The sequence below is a fragment of the Neovison vison genome, chromosome 1, assembly GCF_020171115.1.
Source record: "Neovison vison isolate M4711 chromosome 1, ASM_NN_V1, whole genome shotgun sequence".
NCBI classification, from domain to species: domain Eukaryota; kingdom Metazoa; phylum Chordata; class Mammalia; order Carnivora; family Mustelidae; genus Neogale; species Neogale vison.
In genome coordinates this window covers 16,703,802-16,728,441 of record NC_058091.1, presented here as the reverse complement: position 1 = coordinate 16,728,441, position 24,640 = coordinate 16,703,802, and the positions used below count along the sequence as shown (strand labels likewise).

The window sequence follows — 24,640 nt, the reverse complement described above, 5'->3', positions numbered from 1 at the left end:
CCTGGATCTGCTCCTCCTTTCTGTCTGTCACAAGGTTGGCAATCAGGAAGGATCTCTGTAGAAGGCGTCAAGTTCTCAGCTGAGCAAAGACATGATCCTGACTCTGCAGTAGGAGAAGAGAAAATCCAAGTCTGATTCTCATTCATTCGTTCATCCGTTCATTGATTGATTCACTCATTGCACCCACAGATATTTACTGAGCACCTATAATGTCCTGGGCACAAGGCTAAGACCTGTGTAACCCAAAAGGGATTAAACCAAGCATGACCCTTGCCTTCATGAAACATATAATCTAGATGGGGAGATGAAAAAATAGTATGTAGCAAATAAAAGATTCCGAAGCTGTCATACAAGAGGCTACAAAAGATCAAAGGGTGGATGGGGGAATTTAGAAAAACTGATCACACAACACATGATAGACTTCATATGCTCACACTTGTCCAGTTCTCTCTGCCTTTAATGCATAGGAGAGGACCATACTGCCCCCTTCCCTTGCCAATTGTTGGAGGCTGGTGACTAGTTCAGACCAAATACTGGTATTTGATGCAGGATTCTTCCTTGATAAAAATCATCTCGCATCTTCCCCATTGTCTGCTCACTTCTCCACTATCTCCCCATTCCCAGCCATAAGGGAATGAATTAAGGGAAGGATTTTTCTTTTTACTTTAGCTATAGACAACAACCAAGAGGAAATAACTTTTTCTCTGATATATTCCTAGGTTTCTTATGGAAGTTTCACTTTCTTTCCCCAAATATGTGACATTAGTTTGGCAGTCTGATGGTGAGCAGCATGGAAACTGATAGTGGAGGTCTAGAGAGACTGCCAACTCTCATTCGGCTGCTAATAAAACTAACTCCTGCATTAATTTGGAAAGATTATGCAGCTAAAGAAAATGTGGCCCTAGGGGAAAAAATTAGAAAACAATGTTTCTAGTGTGTGTTGGTCTCTACTGGCTATGTTTTGGAGAGACTTTATAAGCTTAAAAAGGAATTGGTTGATCTGTAAGCGGAAATGAAAAGGAATAGAGATATTTCAGAAAAATGAGGGCTTGCAAAATTGGAAAACTTGACAGGTTTTAGACCCTAACTTTTTAAAAGAGAGAGTTTGGGGAAACCTTGAAAGACAATGTCCATTAAAGTAAACCAATGGAAAGGCCAAATTAAAAGTATGGCTTTTACACCAATTGGTAATACCGCTCAATCACTTCAGAAACTTTGGGACAAAGATAAAATTAAGATATACAATGGTAAAGCGCCTCAGAAAGATCGAAATAAAAGTGTAGCTTTCCCACAGAAAAGTATAGTCTCATGTTTACTCAGGGTACCTGTACCGGCAAGAGAGAAAGATACATACCAGTTAGAGGGGAGAGAGAGAATGGGGCAAGAAGGCAAAAGAATATAGTAGATCTGAGAACCATGCTTTGAAAAGAACTATAACAGTATAGGCAATTACAGTTTACTGAAATGAGAGACAAGAAGCTTACTAAATAATTTTGGGAGAGATTTACTGTCAAAGGAATCACAACCCCCCTGGACTTGTAGTCTCCCAACATTGTACAAGTAGCACATGAACTAAGGGCATATACCCACTGAATACACGGCCAATGGTGACAACAGAAGAAAACCCTCCAGAGGGGGGAGTCAAGAGAGTCAATGGACTTTTTTCACCCACCTTGCCTAGGAAAGAGGCCCTTCTGGTATTTGCCCAGGAATAACTTCAGAAACATAACACATCAGTCAGTGCCCCCTGCTGGCTTCCATTTCTCCCTCTCAGAATGGAGTGTTCTGTGTGGTTGTTCTGGCCCTGTTCCTCCACTGTACATTGCCTGTGGGGGACAGATTAATCTATTACTGTTAGTTCACGGTTCTGTAGCTCAAGATGGGCCACATGAAACCTGATGTAGAGACTGCCACGCACTACCCAGAGTCAGGACTGTGAGTTCCATGTTTGGACTTCTGGTTTGTTTCTTTTGGAAAGAAGGCTAGTGACTTGTGGAGTGGGCAGAAGCATGAAACAAAAGAGTGGCCTAGAGTAGTAGAACTCATGTTCATTCCTTTCCTTCTGGCAAATGGGAAGATTATATAATCTTATCCCCTTGCAGTAAGGTGGACCACCAGACTGTGCTGAAGCATTTAATGGCTACTGGGAGGATACCCTCTCCCCCAGAGGAGTGAGGGATCTCACTGGGGGCCTCTTTGATAAGAGCACTAATCCTACTTATGAGGACTCCACCTTCAAGACATAAGCCCCTCAGAATGGTCTCATTTACTAATACCATCACTTTTGGTGGGGGAGGTCAGAGCTCCAACATATGAATTTGGATGGGGGGACATAGTCTGTAGTGAGCAGGAAGAAGGAACAGAAAATGCCCTAAAGACAGGGTTTACGGAATTATCCAAACCTTGCCAAGATGCAAAGGTTGCCTAGGAGAGGGATGTAGACGCAGAGATGATGATCTCTATGTTCATCATCAAAAAGCAATCCCTAAAGGGGAGAGAGTTACTTCTTAAAAGAGCAGAATATTAAGCCTTCAGAGCTGGAGCTAGGAGAGTATGGGATTCCTAAGAAAACCAAGACTCCAAATGGAAGACAGCCGTGTCCCTCCAGCCTGGTTTTCTGGTTGCCCTGAAGATTATGAGTCAGTATGTATGCATGAGAAGCCACTTCATTTCAGTAATGATCTCCAAAGTGCTTTTAATATCTACCCAACTCCCTCCTCCTATGGGAAGAAAATAATAGCACTTAAAATCTCCACAATCTAACCGCTCACCCACCTCCATTCTTCTCCATCTGCCTTTCCTCTCTGCCTTGTTTCTGTGCCAATAATGGGTACATAGAAGACCCTACAGAGCACATGGGAAGCCGTCTCTGAAGGAGACAGTGGGTCTTCCATCTTGTTTCCCTCAGGACTTGGATAAATGCCACCCAGTCCCACCTTTTTGTTTGATCTTCTCCTCTTCTCTTCCTACTGCTTTTTGCCGTCTTCCAGTTCTCAAACTCTCAGTTTCTTTATCTTCTGTATTCTTCAAACACACTTTATCACTAGAATTTGTTACTTTTGGCAAGAAGGGGTGAATTGTCAGCATTCCAGGTTCAAGGAGCAACCCTTTATACCAGCTCTGTGTGCAGAGAAGGAAGGACAAGGAAGAGCCTGGGAAATTGCCTCTTTCCGGACTTCCTTCTCAGAGATTCTTCATTAGATCAAAACATTTCATGTATTTTTTAATTGTAGAAGGAACATATGCACGTTTAAAGAAAGGACAATCACTAAGAAAGATGTGCTACAAGTCTCTCTCCCTGCATTCATTCACAACCCTCTGCTTTACACTCAAGAGGTAAAAATTTGACAGTATTTTTTAATCTTGCAGAATATTATACAAATCTGCAAGGGACATAAATACATTTTCTTTTTCTTTTCTTTTTTTCCATTTTCTTTTATTTTATTTCTTTTCACTCTTCCAGCATTCATTGTTTATGCTCCACACCCAGTGCTCCATGCAATACGTGCCCTCCACAATACCCACCACCAGGTTCATCCAACCCCCTACCCCCCTCCCCTCCAAAACCCTCAGTTTGTTTCTCAGAGTTCTTACACAAATGTATGGCATCCAGTGTTTCTGTTTACCTCTTCCAATTAACATGTCAACTCTTGTCTTTTCACCCATACTAGCACATACAGATCTACCTCAATCATATGCACTTACTTTGTATTCCATTGCATAGAAATGACTGTTTTAAATATGGAGCGTATTTCATGTGACATTTTTTTTTCATTTTGTTTCATTTATTTATTTTTAAGTAATCTGCTTACCTGCTGTGGGGCTTGAACTCAGAACCCTGAGATCAAGAGTTACATGCTCTACCAGCCGAGCCAGCCAGGCATCTCTCATGTGATACATTCTTTAAGGGAAGATCTTCCACAACATTTTATGTTCTCCATTGAGTTAATGTAAATTTTTGATATTTTCCAATAATGTCATTTATAATTTGAAGAAATACAAATTTCCTCCTATTAAATTACTTTTTCTTTATTCTTTTTTTAAAGATTTTAAAATTTATTTATTTGACAGAGATCACAAGTAGGCAGAGAGGCAGGCAGAGAGAGGGGGGGGGAAGCAGGCTCCCTGCTGAGCAGAGAGCCCGATGTGGGGCTTGATCCCAGGACCCTGAGATCATGACCTGAGCTGAAGGCAGAGGCTTAATCCACTGAGCCACCCAGGAGCCCCAAATTACTTTTTTCTTTATTCTTAAACTTTAATCTTATTTGTTATTTATTACTATTATCTTTGGAAATCCAAATCTTTGATCACAATTCACAAACTAGTAAACCAAATTTGACAGGAGGGGAATTGGACTTGTGATGAAGCAAAGTATAAGTAAGTGGCCATTGACAGTGAAGCTCTAGAATACATTAAAATCATGTGAAACAATTTGAGTCAATGGAAAAACATAATGTAATTTACCAAAATTCCTAATAGACCTTTTTTTTCTTGTTTTATACCTTTATTTGGCAATCAGCCATTAGTTCTCATCCAACATTAACTGTAGATTTTAGAAGTGGTGACAGGTACCATAGGTAACCAATGGACAGAGGTTGTTGGTCAAATCTTCCTCCTCATTATGTTTTCTGGACAACTGCACATGGATGTACAGTATGGAACATTCCTTATTCCTTTGGTCCAGACAGCTTTGTTGAGTCTGATGTCAATGTGCACATCTGGAGTTCCCATGTCCTTCATGGCAAATTTCTGGGTCTCTTTGAGTGCCCAAGGGGCACATTTCTTGAAACCCACTCATAGATGCACTTGTGACTGTGGATGGTGTATTCTCTAGTCACCACCTCACTGATGGCAGAAGGAACGACCCTTCCTCTTCTTACCACCCTTTTTCGTGGGAGCCATCCTGAGGGCCCTTGTTGGAAAGGAAGCTAGACATGGGTTTAAATAGCCATGGAAGGATGCGCACCTGAGTGGCTCAGTTGGTTGAGCATTGACTCTTGAGTTCAGCTTGCATCATGATCACAGGGTCGTGGGATTGAGCCTCGTGTTGGGCTCCATGCTCAGCACCGAGTCTGCTTAAGATTATTTCTCTCTCCCTCTGCCCCCCACACCCTCTGCTTGCACTCTCTCTCGAAAAGAAAAAAAAAGAAAAAAAGAAACTTGGAAGGAATACTAGAACCTTTATAGAGTTACGGCGTCGGATGATGATGATCATGATGACAACAGCAATGACAGCAAAAACTGACCACATCTAGGTTCTCAGGGTTAAAATCATCATCTTTTGTAAGAAAACACGTTTTAAGTGTGTGAATCCGTGAATGTTTAAGATTTTATGATAGGTTTAGACAATTCATGCTAAGAAAAGGGGAAAATAATCTATAAAAAGGTTACTTGAAATGTCATGGGATTGCCATTTAACAAACGACATTCCTGTGTCAGGGAAAAGGTCTGATCTTTCTCCCTTCTTGCTTTATACTTCCACTGATGGGCTGTTGCCATCAATTGCCAGGAAGGATATTCTGGAGGTTGCTAGCTTCTTTTTTTCAGCCCAAGAGTGTGGCCTTGGATTGATGGGACCTCAATTGTGGTCCCACCAAGAAGAGCTTTTATAAGCATTCAAAAATCTTAAGATAATAACAGGCTCAAATTTTCAAATACATAACATAAACAATGTATTCATAAATAATAATGTACAGTAAACTATTCCCTAAGATTAAGAGTGTCAGATCTAAATTTACTTCTTATTTTTTGGCATCTAAATTTGGGTCTTGTACGTGGTAGATACTTAAAATACAGATGAATTTTGATTTGATTTGATTCTTATGGGTGGGTCTTGGGACCGGGATTGACTCTTCGCTAGAATCTAGAAGTCATATTCCAAGCAGGGTCATACCATTAGTCTGAGTTTTCACGAAGACTACAGAGAATAACATTTGAGATCTAGCTCACTTGAAGATGACTACAAGGAACTTTTAGATTCACAGACTGAAATTCCTTCAAGAGTTTCTTTTCCTTTCTTTTCCATGATTTTTTTGAGGTTTCTGAAACCCATTCCTGACAGTGATAATGACAGTGCTGAGAAACAAAGTCCTACAGTTAAAACCAAACCAAACCAAACTAAACCCATAACTACTGGTTTTCCAGTGTGCTTACCATGAGAATCACACACTCATTTTTTAAAAGCTAAAGTAAACTGGCATTAAATTACAGATTCTCAAAAGTGTGAAGGTCTTTCAAGTATTATTTAGTCTACTCTCAAGAAAAAGTCCTTAAATCCCTCCACACCATTAGTATTTTACTGTTTCCACTAAGTACTGAGCTCAGCAATGTCTTCTCCGGATAGAGCTGGGTATAAGGGGCTGAGCAATGTCCAATAGACTCCAAACTAGAACCGCCCACTGCTTCAGTGAGGGCAGGGGTAGATGTCAGGGACTAGACTCATCAGCTGGTACTGGGAGAACATTCAGGCTGGCAGGCAGAACCCAGACTCTCACAATTACGGTAACCTGTAATAAGTACACAGTGATCATTGGTATCTGGGAGATCCATGATTGGGGGAGCACAGTGGTGGCAACCACTGTGTTTGGAGACACAAGCTGATAGGATAACAGGGCAGGAGGCAGCTCAGTCTGTAATGAGTTTCATGGGCAGGGTTGCAAACCACATACTCTGGTCTACAGAGGCCCCTAAACCTGACCTTCCCCCTGCAGTTCAACCTCATGGCCTCACCTTTAATGTTCCTTCACTCTGGCTTGTTTTCCAACCACAGACTGCTAAGTTCCCTTGGAGCCCACAGCCTTCCTCATTCACATTTGTCCTTAAACGTCCTCTCCTTACAAAGGCTTTCTCAGGACACTCTCTACCACGTGATCCCATTTGAATTATTTTCATAACCTTGAGGACTTTCCTCCTCATTATCTATCCTCACTAATACAAGCTCAATGAAAGGAAGGTGTCTGTTTGTCTTGTTCCTTATTGTACCCAATAATACCAGGCACTTTCATATGTTCCTATCATATTCTGGGGGCTTATTAAACATTTAAATGAATGACTGAATAAACAAATGAACTAGTTAACTGTTAACAAATGGGTTACTCTAGCTAGGATAGAAGACCGACAAGATGGAAATTTCTGGAACTAAAAATATTTGAAACCAAATCCTTGACGAAATAACAGGAGCCAGGGGGAAGAGGTAAGCTGTCGCCAGACGCAGAAGTCTTAATGAATGAAAGGAACGGACACAGGAGTGAGGTGAGGCAGGAGGTTGTGGGGAATAGCTTGAGCCTCAGTGGAGAATGAACTATTAGAAGATAACGGAAAAGCCTGGGTTTGCACATTGTAATGGGAGGAGGCCAGCCAACCCTCCCTCTTGTTTTGCGAAATGTGTTACTGAAGAGGACTGAAGAGGACGGAAGGGCACATTTTAGTTAGGTTACAGATAAGGGAGATGTGGATAAGGCCATTTGCATAAAGGTTGTGGATAGAGTGGGATTCGTTCATGGTGGTATGCAGAAAGTGTGGAGCGGGGAGGCAACATCTTTGGGAGTATGTGGCAGGAGTAAAGAATCGTCTAGCAGTAAGAGGGGCAGGGTCCACTGAGGGACCAGAGAAGAAAAAAATATATATATTTTTTTGAGACGTAGGAATAAAGCAGAAATGTTGTGCCTCAAATACGGAGCTTTGCTGCAAGTTTACAGGCAGGACCCGGTTTCATTTCAGAGAAGGGGGCCTAACTGTCCTGCATGACAGTTTGGACTCACACAGAGAGAATAGCTTTTCCTCAAAATGCTACAGAATGGTGGTTTGGGGCCAGGCAGGGGTAGTGGGAGGTAGATTTGTCCTCCAGGTACTGACTGTTAGGACGTACCTGGGGGGAATAAAAGAGGCAGAAGCCAGTCCAATAGGTTTAGTCTAATGCCCTGTGGGAGATCAGAGGTGACAACAGTCAAGGTGTGAATGAGGCCAGGGATTCTGTCCAGGAGCGGGACAGGAGGGGCCAGAAGATCATGGAAGTATCAGAACTTGAGCTAGGCTTTGTTGTGATTTAGCTTATGAAAGAGGAACCAGAAGTTTGTCCTTGAGTAATGTTTCCTGTAACTGACTAGTTTTTTTGTAATGGTTTGGGTCTGAGAGCCAGCTTAGAAGGAAGGGGGCTGTAATGGGGGACAATCTGGCATTCTGCGTTTATGCAAGTAGAATTTTGTTCTCTTTTCTTTGGGTAGCTGCATCGAATCAGGAAGGGTAAGGAAAGTCCCCTGGTTTCTTGTCAGTTGGGTAGAAACAAAGGTAACCATGGAATCAGCCAAACCAGGGATCCTGAGAGGTCAAGGGTGTATCAGCAGACTTGGCCGGCTTGAAATAAGAAAGCGAAAGCTCACAGAGGCCCGAGAAGCCCTTCTCCCCAGTCCGGAAGCTGCTGCCGAGCAGAGTGGAAAGCCCTAGACCTCAGCCCACCCAAACCGCTGCAGGAGCAGGGCCCCGAAGAGGCAGACGCCGAGAGGCCTGTGCACGGCGCCCGCGGGGGCAGGCGGCCCATGGATAAGTTCCGGTCGGTGCTGGACCTGCACCTCAAGCATCACAGCACGCTGGGCTACGGCCTGGTGACCCTCCTGACGGCGGGCGGCGAGCGCGTGTTCTCCACCGCGGTATTCCAGTGTCCCTGCAGCGCCGCCTGGAACCTGCCCTACGGCCTGGTCTTCCTGCTGGTGCCCGCGCTCGTCCTCTTCCTGCTGGGCTTCGTGCTCAACGCGCGCACCTGGCGCCTGCTGACCGGCTGCTGCGCGCGCGGCGCCCGCTCGGGGGGCTGCGGCGCGGCGCGGCGGGGCGTCCTGGTGTTCGCGCAGCTCAGCGCCACCGCCGCGGTCGCGCCGCTCACCTGGGTGTCGGTGGCGCTGCTCGGGGGCGCCTTCTACGAGTGCGCCGCCTCCGGGAGCGGCCCCCTGGCGCGGCGCCTGTGCCGGGGCCGCGGCCCCACCTGCGAGGCCCGGCTGCCGCTGGCGCCCTGCAGCCCCGCGCAGGCGGCCGACGCGCAGGACCTGCTGAAGGAGCTCAAGGCCCAGTCGCAGGTCAGGCGCCGGCCGCGGGCCACGGTCGGGAGGATGGGAGAGGGGCCCGGGTGAGGGGCGAGCGGGGGCTGGGGGGGCGGCTGGCTCCAGACCCGGGACCCCGGAGGACAGAGGAGAAGGGCGACTTGCCGTAGCACGAGTGAGAAGGACGGAAGGCGCACGGACGATGGCAGGCACCTGCGCCGGGCCCTTGACCTCCAGTCCTACGTCATCTTCTTGATACGCCGTGCCCAGGTCCAGTTGTTTGTCCAGCCAGAAGAAGGCAGAATTGTTACCATAAAATGGGTTGACCTGGCTCTAAAGCCACCACCCCACGCTGCTTCTGGGCATGTAAAGCTCAGAGGTGGTTCTTCTTCTTCTTCTTCTTCTTCCTTCTTCCTTCTTCCTTCTTCCTTCTTCCTTCCTCCTCCTTCCTCCTGCTCCTCGCTTCTTCTTCTTCTTCCTTCTTCTTCTTTTAAAAGGATTTTATTTATTTACTTGACAGAGAGATCACAAGTAGGCAGAGAGAGAGAGAAGGAAGCAGGCTCCCTGCTGAGCAGAGAGCCCGATGCGGGGCTCGATCCCAAGACCCCGAGATCATGACCTGAGCCGAAGGCAGAGGCTTGACCCACTGAGGCGCCCCAAGCTAAGAGGTTCTTGAACAGGAATGCTTGTTTCTTTGGACTTGTCAAAATTCCACGTTTTGAATTCTAGCGTAGTGAATTCTCTGGGCCTTGGACACGACTTGGAAAATGATTTGTCAAGCAGTTCTACCGAGGGTTTGGGGAGTTATTGCCACTTCTTAAGAGACCAAGACCTGGGGCGCCTGAGTGGCTCAGTGGGTTAATCTTTTGCCCTCTGCTCAGGTCAGGATCCTAGGGTCTAGGGATTGAGCCCCACCTCGGGCTTCTGCTCCACAGAGAATCTGTCTGTCTCTCTCTCTCATAAATAGATTTTTAAAAAGAGAGAGAGACTAAGACCTAAAACTGTTGCTTGATCATCATAATCACTGTGAGTAGTTCAAACTCTAGGTAGGAATTTTAAAATTTGGGGGCGCCTGGGTGACTCAGTCGGTGAAGCGTCTGCCTTTGGCTCCTGTCCTGATCCCAGGGTCCCGGGATGGAGCCCTGGGTGGGGCTCCCTCCTCAGCCAGGAGTCTGCTTCTCCCTCTCCTTCTCCCTCTGCCCCTACCCCCTGCTCCTGAGCGTGCTTGCTCTCTCTCTCTCTCTCTCTCTCTCGCGTGTGCGCACACACACACTCTCTCTCAAATAAATAAATAAAATATTTTTAAAAAGGAATATATATAAAATGTGGCTAAACTGCTGTTTTTTTCTGTGTTTTTTCCCCTAAGGTTCTGGGCTGGATCCTGATAGCAGTTGTTATCATCTTCCTTCTGATCTTTACATCTGTCTCCCGATGCCTATCTCCAGTTAGTTTCCTGCAGCTGAAATTCTGGAAAATCTATTTGGAACAGGAGCAGCAGATCCTTAAAAGTCAGGCCACAGAGCATGCAACAGAACTGGCCAAAGAGAATATTAAATGTTTCTTTGAATGCACGCATCCAAAGCAGTACAACACCCCCAGTGTCAAAGACTGGCAGCAGATTTCTTCACTGTATACTTTCAATCCAAAGGACCAGTACTACAGCATGTTGCACAAATATGTCAACAGAAAAGAGAAGAGTCAGAGTATCAGATCTAACGAAGGAGATGCAGTGATTCCCATTCTTGGCTTTGTAGATACACCCGGTATGAATACTGCTGCCGAGTTATGACCTTATGAATGAATATAGGGAATGTTCTTTTGAGTTTTCACTTCATTAAAAAATAAAAAGCTTTGGTATCGTGTATGACTGCTCTTTTTTAGATTTTTCAAATTGTGGAAACAATTTTAAATCAAGTGAAGAATTAGTACTTTACCTATTTATTATATTAATTATAAAAAAGGAAGCAAAGTCTGGTGACTCACTCAAAGTGACAGACTGGAGCTAGGTCAGAAATTTTATATCCTTGGTCTAGGGTCCCTTGCACTGAATAATAATGAAGTCAAATAAAAGACTTCAGTAGCAGAAACTGAAAGAACAAACGAACTTCTGACCTTTCTTTTAGGTTATCTGATGTTAACTTCAAATTCACTGTCTTTTTTTTTACTGATTTTTTAAAAAAGATTTTATTTTTTTATTTGACAGACAGAGATCATAAGTAGGCAGAGGCAGGCAGAGAGAGAGAGAGAGGAGGAAGCGGGCTCCCTGCTGAGCAGAAAACCGGAGGTGGGCTCGACCCCAGGACCCTGAGATCATGACCTGAGCCGAAAGCAGAGGCTTTGACCCACTGAGCCACCCAGGCGCCCCTCAAATGCACTGTCTTGTAGATTACACCTTGTTTGGAACATTAAAATACTGTCATTTGGGGCGCCCGAGTGGCTCAGTGGGTTAAAGCCTCTGCCTTCGGCTCATGTCGTGATCCCAGAGTCCTGGGATGGAGCCCCGCATCAGGTCTCTGCTCAGAGGGGAGCCTGCTTCCCTTCCTCTCTCTCTGCCTGCCTCTCTGCCTACCTGTGATTTCTGTCTGTCAGATTAATAAATAAAATCTCTTTAAAAAAATACTGGCATTTTGTGGTGGTTACTAAACAAAAACCCAAAAAATCACCACGAAAAGGAAAATAAAATTAAAAAAATACAAAACATGGAAAAGTAGGATAATTGCAAGCAAAACTGTTGGTTTTCACTTGCAGGATCCAAGGGAAAATTTTAAAGGATTTTATTTATTTATTTATTTATTTATTTATTAAATTTAGTGATTTATGGATTTAACCCAAAATACTATCATTTCAACATATCATCAATCTTGAGAATTATTAATGAGCTATTTTGCCTTTTGTGTGTGTGTGAAATTGTGTCTGTGAAACCCAGTGTGGTTTTGTTTTTTTTTTAAATAAACATATAATGTAATATTAGCCCCAGGGGTACAGGTCTGTGAATCACCAGGTTTACACACTTCACAGCACTCACCATAGCACATACCCTCCCCAATGTCCATAACCCCACACCCCTCTCCCTCCCCCACCCCTCCCAGCCACCTTCAGTTTGTTTTGTGACATTAAGAGTCTCTTATGGTTTGTCTCCCTCCCGAGGCCATCTTGTTTCATGTATTCTTAAAGGATTTTATAATGGGAAATTTCAAATATACACAAAAGTAGAGAGGATAGTGTTATGAACCCCTGTAGAGTCATGACGCCTCTATGACATAGTACAGAAGCCCGATAAAACATTTACCATACAAATAAATGTAGAAATACAGGTTATGACCTGATTTAGAGGACGGGAGGAGACTGAAGAAATCTGTGACAAACTGAAACCGGAAAAATAGCAGAGCATTTCTGTTTGTAGAATAGCATGGCAAGGACCGAGGTGAGAAAAATCTTAGCGCAGCTGGAAGCCTTAAAGGTGACTGGAAGAGGCAAAGCAAGGGACAGCTCATGTAGCTCCTTGAAGTCGTGCAAAGGAGTTTAGTTTTCATGCCATGAGCATTTTAGGAAGATTGTTCTGATATTCTTGTGGGAAAGTTATGGTGGGGGATAGGAAGAGCCGACATGGAAATGGAGAGACTAGTCAGAGCGCCACTGCCGTGAAAAGAGGTGGGAGTGAACTTGAACTGGGTTGCTGGTGATGAAAACAGACGTAGAGAGGTTCAAAGTAGGTTTTGAACATAGACATACAGGCTTTGTTGTTGGAGAGGATACAAAGATTTATTGAAAGCAATGGCGTCTATAGATAAAATTCTGTTGCTTGAAAATACCAGGGGACAATAGATTGTCATTTATGCACATCCCCCAAATTTATGGCTGTTTTGTATATTTTTATAAGGCATGAGGGCACCTGGGTGGCTCAGTCGTTAAGCATCTGCCTTCAGCTCAGATCATGATCCTAGGGTCCTGGGATCAAGCCCCACATGGGGTTCTCTGCTCAGTGGGGAGCCTGCTTCTCCCTCTCCCCACTCCCCCTGCTTGTTTCCTTTCTCGCTGTCTCTCTCTGTCAAATAAATAAATAAAATCTTAAAAAGAAAAAAAAGACATGAAAATTGGGAAGGAGTTGAGCACCGGCTCTACTTAGCCCTTCTTACTCTCAGCAGATCTGTGTTGGCCTCTACTTGCCTTTGTTGCACAGGGTCATGAAAAAGAACTAGTCAGCAGAACTGAGTATCTTCTTGCTGTGCCATGTATTACAAGAAAGTTGATGGCAGAAACTGCATGATCAGTTTCTTTCTATTCCCCAATGAATAATTTTGAAAATTGTAACATGCTTACTTTTATTTTGCTTCTTTTATTTCATTTTCCCATTTCTTTGGTATAATCTTCTCTCTCAGTGTTTCCCCCGCCCCTGGTCTGCTATTTTCCTTTCAACTTCAATGGCATAGTCTCCTTTTGGCTGACTTATGCAGCACTTTCTCTTGCACATTATTAATTAATTATTAATTAATTAAGTATTGTTAAAGTATATATGGTTAAGAGAAGAAATGACAATGGTAGAGAGCTGTGTGAAGTAAAAAATACTTCACTCATTTGCAACATATTTTTACTATAGGAAGCCATGAACTCTGTGTCTACACAAATACTGTTGTACTCTAAATGTGGTTCTGCAACTTTGTCACATAAAGTATCCTTGTTCTATGTTCATATGGAACAGTTCCCCTCATTAAAAGTTGCTGCATGGTACTGTACTGATTACTAGGATATGATTCCTTTCTTGTTAAAAAATACACACACACACACATTCATATAAAGTATATATAAATTTGTCAAATTTGGTCAGTTCTCAAGACTACTAATGAGGCAGAAGATTTTTTTCTTTAAACCTCATTTTTTTTGGTAATGAATGATAAATGTTAACTGTATAATTAGAAAAGGTTAAAAAGATTAAGATATAAAAAGATTAAATTAAAAGATTAAAAGATTAAGATCCAAAAAAGATTAAAAGATTAAAGGCTTACAAATATGTAAGTCCTGCAGGCAACAGGAAGTTTTGTGTGTCTCTCTTCATTTCATTTTCACAAGTTTGTGGGATACCCGTGAAACACATGACTAACACTTTCAAGTGAGGAATTGAAGGTTGGAGTGGTTATAGTACTAGTCCAAGGTCATACCGTCAGTGGAAGGCAGAACTACAACTAGGGAACTGAGCCTCTCTGGATCACGTGGTTCAAAGTGGTCACTTGGTGTTTTTATTACTGGGCCAGGTTTTTCCTTTTTTAGCCCACATGCTCTCATGTGCAGAAAGATGCAGATATCCTTAGTGACCCTTAATATTTTTCATCCCATTCAGGATCTTGGCAACTGTAGATAGCTGAGACCACTTTGAATAAACAGTGATATCAGGACATAGCAGTTAATTCATGGTGGGAACATGGTCACCACTGTTTGGTAGGACACACTACTCCTGGGATCCTATTCTCATATAGACTCATCACGGGCTCACAAGCATTTCTACACGTGGTGCATACAGTTGATCCTTGAACAACTGGGGCTTAGAACTGACGCCCACAGTCAAAAGTCCATGTGTAGCTTTTGACTCCCCCCAAACTTTACTACTCACCTATTGTTGACTAGAAGCATTAATGATCACGTAAATATGTATTTTATATGTTCTATGTATTATTTACTGTATTCTTACAATAAAATAATCTAGAGAAAAGAAAATGTTTTGAAAGTTGTAAGGAAGAGAAAGTATATTTACAGTATTGCTCTGTATCCAAAAAATTCCACATGTAAGTGGACTTGTGCTGTTCCCATCTATACTGCTCCAGGGCCAACTGCATTTATTTGCTGGCTTGCCAAATGATTCTTTAAAATCACCTTGGTTTCCTGCTGCCCCGAAGACTCAACTTTAGAAAAAAATCAGTCACAGCACGGATGATTCCGTGCTGTGCTGGATTCGGCAAGATGATACAATTTACAGAGCATCATAAGATGAGGCATGGTCTCTTTGCTCTGCTCAAAGCCATGTATAGATACATCAGTGCTCTACAAACTGACTAAAGAAGTAAGTCCTGAGGGAGCATCGGCAGATAGACTTAGCCCCCTACACAAACGTCTCTGGCTGGAAGACATCTTGAAACCCCTAAGTTTCACAACACCGTATCTACCAGGTGTCTATTGTAAAAAAGTCTTCCCGAGACAAAAGATGGAGAAATGCTCCCTGAGTCAGCCCCAGCCCCAGCTGCCCCGCCTGTTTCATCGGGGCAGACTCCCACAGAGTGTCTGCCATGTATCAGACACTGGGTCTGCCCTGCAAGCTCAGCCTTGAGTTGACCGTCTTCTGTCTCTTCCTCTTCATTGCCCCCTTACAAAATCTCTCTTGTGAATTGCAATGTAAAGACAGTGGAATTGATTATATGACATTCTTATCTAAGGCAAGAGAACCAAATCAAAAAAGGGATACAGTCTGTCAAGATCCTTTGCCACAAGGAAGAAAACATTGAAAGTTCCAAATGAAAGAAATTTCTGTAAGATTCGGCAATTTATTGTCATTTTTAAAAAATTGCGAGATATCCAGCATAGGGAAGAGTAGATGAAACATTTGTGTACATTTCACAGGATAATTACACAGGAAACATCTATCTAACTACTGCAGAGCGGAAAGAAAGGGTACACCTCCTGCACCCTAGAAAACACTTGCTCCAAGTGTCACTCTACAGTCTTAACTCTCCCTGCCTAAAAGTGGTGTGTGTGTGTGTGGGGTGGTGGTGGTGGTGGCAATCATTTCCTTACTTTTATTTATAGTTTTACCATCTATGTGTTCATTCCTAAATTAATGGATCTGTTTTTGAACTTTATATGAATGAAAACATTCTCTAATCATTTCCCTGAGAATTTTTGTCATCTTTTTTGTTTTTATTTGATGGATTCACCCATAGTCCATTTAGAACAACTTATTTACTTTGATTGCTGGATAGTATTCTACTACATGAATATACCCCAGTCCAGTTGTCCATTTAACCACTGATGGACATTCGATTTGTTCCCAGTTTCTGGATCTTACAAGCAATATTGGGGTGAAGCTTCATGTCTTCGAACTCTAGTATATGTGTGCAAATGTCGCTTCAGGTTGTGTAGACATACTCCAGTTTGCTAGATAATATCAAATGTTTGCCCTAAGGTGTACCAATCTAAACTATTATGAGAGTTCCCACTGTTTCTCGCCTCTGCAACACTTGGTATTTCCAATTATTTACTCTTCGTCACTCTAGTGAGTATATAATGGTATTTCTCATTGTGTGTGTGTGTGTGTGTGTGTTTTAAGATTTTAAAGATTTATTTATTAGAGAGAAAGAGAGTAAGCATGGCAGGAGAAGAGCAGGGGGGGGGTGGTCGGCAAAGAATTTCAAGCAAATTCTACGCTGAGCTCAGAGCCTGAAGCAGGGGTCTGATTCCATGACCCTGAGGTCATGACCTGAGCTGAAACCGAGAGTCGAATGCTTAACTGACTGAGCCACCAAAGCACCCCTCTCATTGTGTTTTTAAATGGCATCTTCCTAACCATTAAAGCTTATTGGTATCTTTTCCTAGATCTCCCAATCATTTGGATACCCTCTTACACAAAATACCTATTTAGGGATTTTGCACATTTTTTTTCCTTTTTGGATTGTCTTTTCCCCATTGATTTATGTGATATCATTGTTATTTATACACTTAGGCTACCAAATATTTATTGAGTGCTTGCTTTGTTCTGGGCATGTTCTTGATACTTGGAATACATCAGTGGACCAAGAGCAAAGACCCTGACTTTGTGAAGCTTACATTCTAAGGGAAGACAGAGGTAGCAAATAGTAAGGATAACAAATAAGCAAATAATTGAATGTACTGAAGAGATAGAAGACTGTAGGGGGAAAAAAAACACCAAAAAACAAACCACAGAGAAAGAATACTCTAAGAGCCATTAGAAACACTGGAGTTCTGAGAGCAACTGTCCTCACTGAGTAGTCACTTTTGAGCTGAGCCTTGAAGGGTGAGGAGTTAGTCGGCCTAAGTTTTGAGCTAGGGGACAGAAGAAGACCATGAGATCAGAGAGTTGAAATGGTGGGGACAGGTCACATAAAGGTCACTTTGGGCCAGTGTGAGGACTTTGGTTTTCATTCTGAATGAACTGAATAGCCACCTCACACGTTCCCTATAAAGCCTAAATCAACTGATAACCGAGTTAGACCATTGGATGCATGGGGTAATCGACCGAAGGCAAAAACATGCTGACTAAAAAAAGAGGAAGTGATACCCTCCAGTTCCATCCACGTCATCATGCTTATCGAAATGAGTCAAGCAGAGAAAGACAACTGTCATATGATCTCCTGATATGAGGAAGTGGAGATGCAATGTGGGGGGTTAAGAGGGTAGGAGAAGAATAAATGAAAGAAGATGGGATTGGGAGGGAGACAAACCATAAGTGACTCTTAAAATCATAAAACAAACTGAGGGATGCTGGGGGGAGGGGAGTTGGGAGAAGGGGGGTGGGGTTATGGACACTGAGGAGGGTATGTGTTATGGTGAGTGCTGTGAAGTGTGTAAACTTGGTGATTCACAGACCTGTACCCCGGGGGTTAAAAATATATGTTTATGTTTACTTAAATAAATAAATAAATCTAAAAAAAAGAAAAACAGAGTAAGTGATACTCTATTTTAGACTACAGATGGCCATAGTCCTGGTATTTGGGAAATGATGCCCAAGATCTAATGGAATACATTACTTGGAATTAAAGTCAGATGAAAAGTATACGTATATGTGTGCATGTGTGTGTGTGTGTGTGTGTGCATGTGTGTGTACATGAGTTCTTTTATGGTGACTTAAGCACATTTTTGAAAGTTTTTTCTCTTTCTTCTCTTTTTTCTTTTCTTTTTGCTAGGAGAATATTAACCTCAGAAAACTTGGTTTGGTAAGATTATTGATAATGGAGATAAATGAGCTTGTATATTCAAAAGAACTTATATAATCACAAATTGCTTTTAAAACTCTGTGGGTCACCACTTTTTTATACCATACACAAAAGTAAATTCAAAACAGATGAAAGACCTAAATGTGAGACAGGAGACCATTAAAATCCCAGAGGAGAAAATAGACAGCAACCTCTTTGACTTCAACTGCAGCAAATTCTTACTAGACACACCTCAGGAGGCAAGGGAAACAAAAGCAAAAATGAACCATTGGGGGATCATCAAGAAACGCCCGTTTCTGACAGGCATTAAGGAAGGCACATGATGTGATGAGCATTGAGTGTTATATGCCCCTGATGAATTACTGAACTCTATATCTGAAACTAATGATGCACACTCTATGTTGACTAATTTAAATAAAAACAAAACAAAACAAGATAAAGTCTTCTGCACATTGAAGGAAACAATCAACAGAACTAAAAGGCAACCTGCAGAATGGGAGAAGATATTTGCAAACAACATACCTGAAAAAGGCCTAGTATCCAGAATCTATAAAGAACTCATCAAAATCAACACCCCAAGAATAATCCAGTGAAAAAATGGGCAGAAGACATGAGCAGACATTTCTCCAAAGAAGACATACAAATGGCCAACAGACACATGAAAAAATGCCCCACATCACTCATTATCAGGGGAATATAAGTCAAAACCGTGATGAGATACCACCTCACAGCAGTCAGAATAGCAAAACTTGACTCAGGAAACAACAGGTGTTGGCGAGGATGCAGAGAATGGGGAACCCTCTTATACTGTTGGTGAGAATGCAAGCTTGTGTAGTCACTCTGGAAAACAGTGTGGAGTTTCCTCAGGAAGTTAAAAATAGAACCACCCTATGACCCAGCAATTGCACTAGTAGGTATTAATCCAAAGGAAACAAAAATGCTGATATGAAGGGGCAGCCACACCTTGATGTTTATAGCAACACTATCAGCAATAGCCAAATTAGGGAAAGAGTAAAGATGTCCATCGATGGATGAATGCATATGGTATACCACATCTTCTTTACACACACACACACATATAATGGATATGGTTACATCTTCTTTATATATATATAAAGAAGTTCTATGTACATACATGTACATACATATGTACATTTATATATAACTTAGCCATCAAAATGAATGAAATCTTGCCATTTGCAGTGATGTGAATGGAACTAGAGTGTATTATGCTAAGTGAAATCAGTCAGAGAAAGACAAATATGATATGATTTCATTCATATGTGGAATTTAAGAAACAAAACAGATGAATAAAGAGGAAGGGAAGGAAAAATAAAATAAGATGAAAACAGAGAGGGAAACAAGCCATGAGAGACTGTTAAACATATAGAACAAACTGAGAGTTGTTGGAGGGGAGGTGGGTGGGGGAAGGGCTAAATGGGTGATGAACATTAAAGAGGCCAGTTGTTGGGATGAGCATTGGGTGTTATATGTAAGTGATGTATCACTAAATTCTGCTCCTGAAACCAATACTACACTGTATGTAAATTAACTTCAATTTACATTAAAAAATAAAAAAAAAAATAAAAATAGAGCCAATAGCACAATAGTGGTGATAATTTTTGGATTTCATTGATTTTCAATTTAGGTTAAATAAGTTTTGAATTTGTCATGTTTGAAAGACTGTATTTATTTACTCCATGAATGATTTTTTTGCAATAGATTTTATGGTATGACTTTTATTTATCCGTGTGTGTGTGTGTGTGTGTGTGTGTGTATAGTTTTGTTTCTAATCCAAATGATTACATATGTGTGATTTTGAAAGCCTTGGAAAAGGATTTAAAAAATAAAACTCTGTGAGTTATTTTTAAACGATTCTCCTTGTCAAGTTTTGGGCTCCACTCAGCCAATGTCCTTATGTTCACCATCAACTTCTTAGTATATTCATTTTCAGTCATTCGAGAAACATCCAAACATATATTGAGAATACCTACCACATGTGGGAGTCTTTACAATACTGTGATTAACAGCTCAGTCACCGGAGACAAAGTAGTGTAGACTGGGTGGCTTATGACCAACAGAAACATCTCTGACAGTTCTGGAGGCTGAGAAGTCCAAGATTAAGACACCATCAAGCTCAGTGTTTGGTGGGTGGTCCTTTCTTGGTTTATAGATAGCTGTCTTCTCAGATGGTAGAAAGAGCAAGGGAGCTCTCTGGATCTCTTTTATAAGGGCACCAAACCCTTTCATGGGGGCTCTGTCCTTATGACCTAATCGCCTCTAACTTCCATCACACCAAATGGACTGTATTATGTGAGAGAACACAGAACTTGAACACCACCATTTAAAAAAAATATTTATTTACTTTAGAGAGAGAAAGAGAGCGGTGGGGAGGGCCTTAGGAAAAGGGAAAGAGAGAATCTCAAGCAGACTACGCTCTGAGCCTGGAGCTTATCGGGAGGCTTGATCCCACGACCTGGAGATCACAACCTGAGCTGAAATCAAGAGTTGGACGCTTAACCAACTGAGCCACCTGGGTGCTGGGGCAACAGCATTTTAGAGCAAGTAGTAATCAAGCATGCTCCTTGTCTAGGAAGGATATTATTTCATCTCTCAATATTGCTTGCTGCAAACACACCCTGCGAAATGGCCTGGGTAAAAAGCAGTCAGAGCCTTGCATTCCTGGCATACTAGTGAGACATGTGAGAGCACGAACAGTACTTTCTGTCTTTCAAGCCCTCCTTCAGATCAACTTCCTACTCAAAGCATTCCCCAATGTCATCAGTCCACACTAACTTCTTTCTCTGAACTCTTAGGACTGCACCTCTCATAGTCGCTGTAGCATTCATCATGTATCTCTCTGTGTTACAGTAACTGTGTTTTCTCTTTCCAGCAGGATTTTATGCCTTCTGAACTTAAAAAACATCTTACAAATCCCACAAACAGCAACAAAACTGATAAAAAACAATTAAGATTAAGTATTTTTTTAAATTTTATTAAGATGAAAAATTTTTAGGGGCACTTGGGTGGCTCAGTGGGTTAAAGCCTCTGCCTTTGGCTCGGGCCATGATCCCAGGGTCCTGGGATGGAGCCCCACGTCGGGCTCTCTGCTCAGCAGGGAGCCTGCTTCCCCCTCTTTCTCTCTCTGCCTGCCTCTCTGCCTACTTGTGTTCTATCTGTCAAATAAATAAATGAAATCTTTAAAAAAATGAAAAAAATTTTAAATATGACAAATGCTTCTTGAAATTTTAAGATACAAGATACATATCCATAGATAGTAAATCTGCACTTGATAAATACATTATCATTGCTGTACTGGAAAATATGTTCCCTGATGAGGCGATCTCATATTATTTGCTGATCTTTTCTGTAGGACACTGCATTTCTTAAAGGCAGATTATAGAATAAGAAAAGCAATTATATAAATATGTCTAATAAACATAGTAAAGGAATAAAATTTAAAAGACAGAAGTTGGTTTCTGTTTTGTTTTGTCTTTTTCTTTCATGGTGTACTCACCAGCAATTTCGGTTTCTGATGTTCCACAGAACACTGTTTGGGAAACATTACCTCAGATAATCAGAGGCAGATGGAAAATCAACCGTTGCTTGGCTTCCTTCATAATATTCTTAAATATCACAGCCTATCCAAAAATAGCAACCTGAATAAACTCAAGTCTGGTCAAGCTGTGGGGCAACTTATTTCGATGGCCAAGCAAGTAGATGGATACATTCCGGATTCATTAAAGCATACTTTATTTCACAGAGACCAGATCATCATGTGTCTAAGCATCTTTAAAGATCCCAAAAGCACTTGGAGAGAGGGCAGTACATAAAATCAAAAACAGATGTTTTTCCTCTCAAAAATCAAAACAATCCTAACCTCTTTCTCAGCTCCCAGCTCTGCTGAAGATTTCCTGATGAGATGATTGTTCCTATTCAATTCATATGTAATCTAAGACTAGCTTAAAATGAGTCCATATTCTTTAACGTTAAATTTGTTTGCCACTGTTCATACCAACAGAATTCCACAATTTTACAGGGTCATAAGCACATTTATCCCAGCTAACAACTGCCTACCTCTCCCTGCAGATGCATAATGAAACTTTCTATAAAAGTCTTTTATTTTCTTAAAATCCAAAACCTCATTCCAGTTCCTCTATGTTCCCACTTCAACTGGAGATCGAATAATTCACATCTATTAGAATTCGTATTAGTAAGAATGGTTATTGGCAGTGAAAGACAACTGGAAGAGGTACTCTGGTTAAAGCTGTTGGTTTGAAAGTACATGTTCAGCCACAATGAAACAAAGCAAAAAACCTTTTTTTGCCTCAGAAAGCAAGTAGAGAACAGGAGAAGAGAAAGTGACACAATTTTTGAAGTTGGAAAGCAGACGGTAAAGGGTAATTTTCCTCATGGAACTGAGAAATCTAAATCTCAAGCCAGAAGTAGAGAGAGATAAGAAATGAAATGATTTGTACATGGGACGCTTTAAAAAAGCCCAGGAATTAGCAGCATCTGTCACCCCTGGAAATGGGGCTGGTGGTGGGGCTAAAAACAGCTTTCAGCCAATCTCAGATCTCTGTCCCCATTCCAAGTGGCTGGACAACCACTTCTCTATACCCTAGAAAAGATGGGAATTTTAAGCACTAGATACGGTTTTTCAAAAAGATTTCTGAACTGAGGGACACTAGGCTAGTTGAAGGCAGGGACATTATATTGAACACATGGGAATTAAGTTAAGATGTAGATACCGAATTTTTATTTTCCCAGCCTTCTTACCCAACCTGGCTCCCAGAATGCTGGCATTCAGGTCTTTATTCTCTGGGCAGTAGATCAGAGGAGCCAGATCTAGCACATCTGGCTGCCCAAGAAAAGAGATTTCCATAAAACAGCACATTTTGAGATTCACATTTAAATTCCCCCGCTTATTATCCTATGTTGAAGTCCATAATCTACAAACTCTATCAAAGTTCATATTTTATCCAATTTGAGTGGATAACCAAGGATCTCCAGAGATTTGAAAGAAATAAGAAAGACAGAAGTCAAAACAAAGAGAAAAGTCTACTTGGAGAAAGCAGAAATTACACACTTTAAAAAAATTATTTATTTTAGAGAGAAAGAGCGTGAGAGAGTATATGTGCAGGTGCGAGCCAGCGGGGGGGGGGGGGGCGGCACTAGGAGATTCCGTGCTGAGCTCAGAATCTGATGTGGGGCTGATCCCATGACCCTAATATCATGACCTGAGCCAAAACCAAGAGTAGGATACACAACCGACTGAGCCACCCAGGTGCCCCCAAATTATATACTTTTAAGGAAACTTTTTAAAAAACCACCATAATGGGGTGCCTGGGTGGCTCAGTGAGTTAAGCCTCTGCCTCCAGCTCAGGTCATGATATCAGGGTCCTGGGATTGAGCCCCACATCAGGCTCTGCTCATCAGGGAGCCTGTTTCCCCCTCTCTCTCTGCCTGCCTCTCTGCCTCCTTGTGATTTCTCTCTCTCTCTCTGTCAAATAAATAAATAAAATCTTTAAGAAAAAAAAAAAAGAAAAAAAAGAAAAAAACCACCATAATGATTTTAGAGATATGAGGAGACGTTACATGTATGAAATGAGAATAGAATGATATTAAAAAGCATTTAGAGAAAAAAAGAGTTCTTGGAGATTAGCATGATACCAGAAATTAAAAATTCAGAAAGATTGGAAGATATATTTGTAGGAAATCTTCCAGGAAGTCAAAGATTACAATGAAGAGATGGGAATGAGAGAAAAGTAAATTAGTAGACTAGTCCAGAGGTCTATCATCCTACTAATAAGATTCCAGGAGAAAACAGAGGAAATAAGTAGAATAGAATAAGAAATCATCAAAGAAATAATTCAATGTTTCCCCAGATGGAAGAACATGGATTTCTTTTTTTCCGCCTAAAGATTTTATTTATTTAGGACCAAGTCTGAGCATGCAAGAGAGAACACAGCAGGGAAGGACAGAAGGAGAAGCAGACTCCCCGCTGAGCAGGGAGCCCAGCATGGGTTCCATTCTGGAACTCCAGGATCTTGACCTGAGCTGAAGGCAGACACTTAGCTGACTGAGCCACCCAGATACCCAGAAAGAGATGGATTTCTACCTGAAGATTCTATCAAGAAACTAGAAGTGGAAAGATACAAACCCACAATGAGGTGCACCATGGTGCAATTTTGGAACATTGGGGATAAAAAGACCCCAAAGTTTCCCAGAGAGAAATTACAGACCAAGAATTGAAAATCAAGTGGCACTGAACTTCTGAAAAACAACTGGAAGCTGGATGATATTTTCACAACTTTATCTCCTATTCACTTTTTATTAGGAAGCTGCTAGAGCATACACTCTTCCAGAAGAGGGACTACATCAAGAAACAATGGCCATAGGATCAGGGAAACAAGAGATCCCATAGAAGATAGACGAGAAGGGAATTCCTAAAATGATGGTAAAAGGAAAAGATAAAAATAATGGCAATTTAGGGGTGCCTGGCTGGCTCAGTTGATAGAGTAGCTGATTCTTGATCTCAATGTTGAGTTCAAGCCCCATGTTGGGTGTGGAAATTACTTAAAAAAAAAAAAATGGTGGTAGGGACACCTGGGTGGCTCAGTGGGTTAAAGCCTCTGCCTTCAGCTCAGGTCATGATCCCAGGGTCCTGGGATC

General features: G+C 41.8%; 1 protein-coding gene across 1 annotated transcript; it reads left to right on the top strand.

The window, feature by feature from the left end:
• The first annotated feature begins 8,249 nt into the window (after positions 1–8,249).
• On the top strand, positions 8,250–10,891 carry CALHM6 (calcium homeostasis modulator family member 6). The gene is made up of 2 exons (XM_044236238.1): positions 8,250–9,065; positions 10,396–10,891. The coding sequence occupies exons 1-2, from the start codon at positions 8,535–8,537 to the stop codon at positions 10,816–10,818; spliced, it is 954 nt and encodes a 317-aa protein (XP_044092173.1). The 5' UTR covers positions 8,250–8,534; the 3' UTR covers positions 10,819–10,891.
• The last annotated feature ends 13,749 nt before the right edge of the window (positions 10,892–24,640 follow it).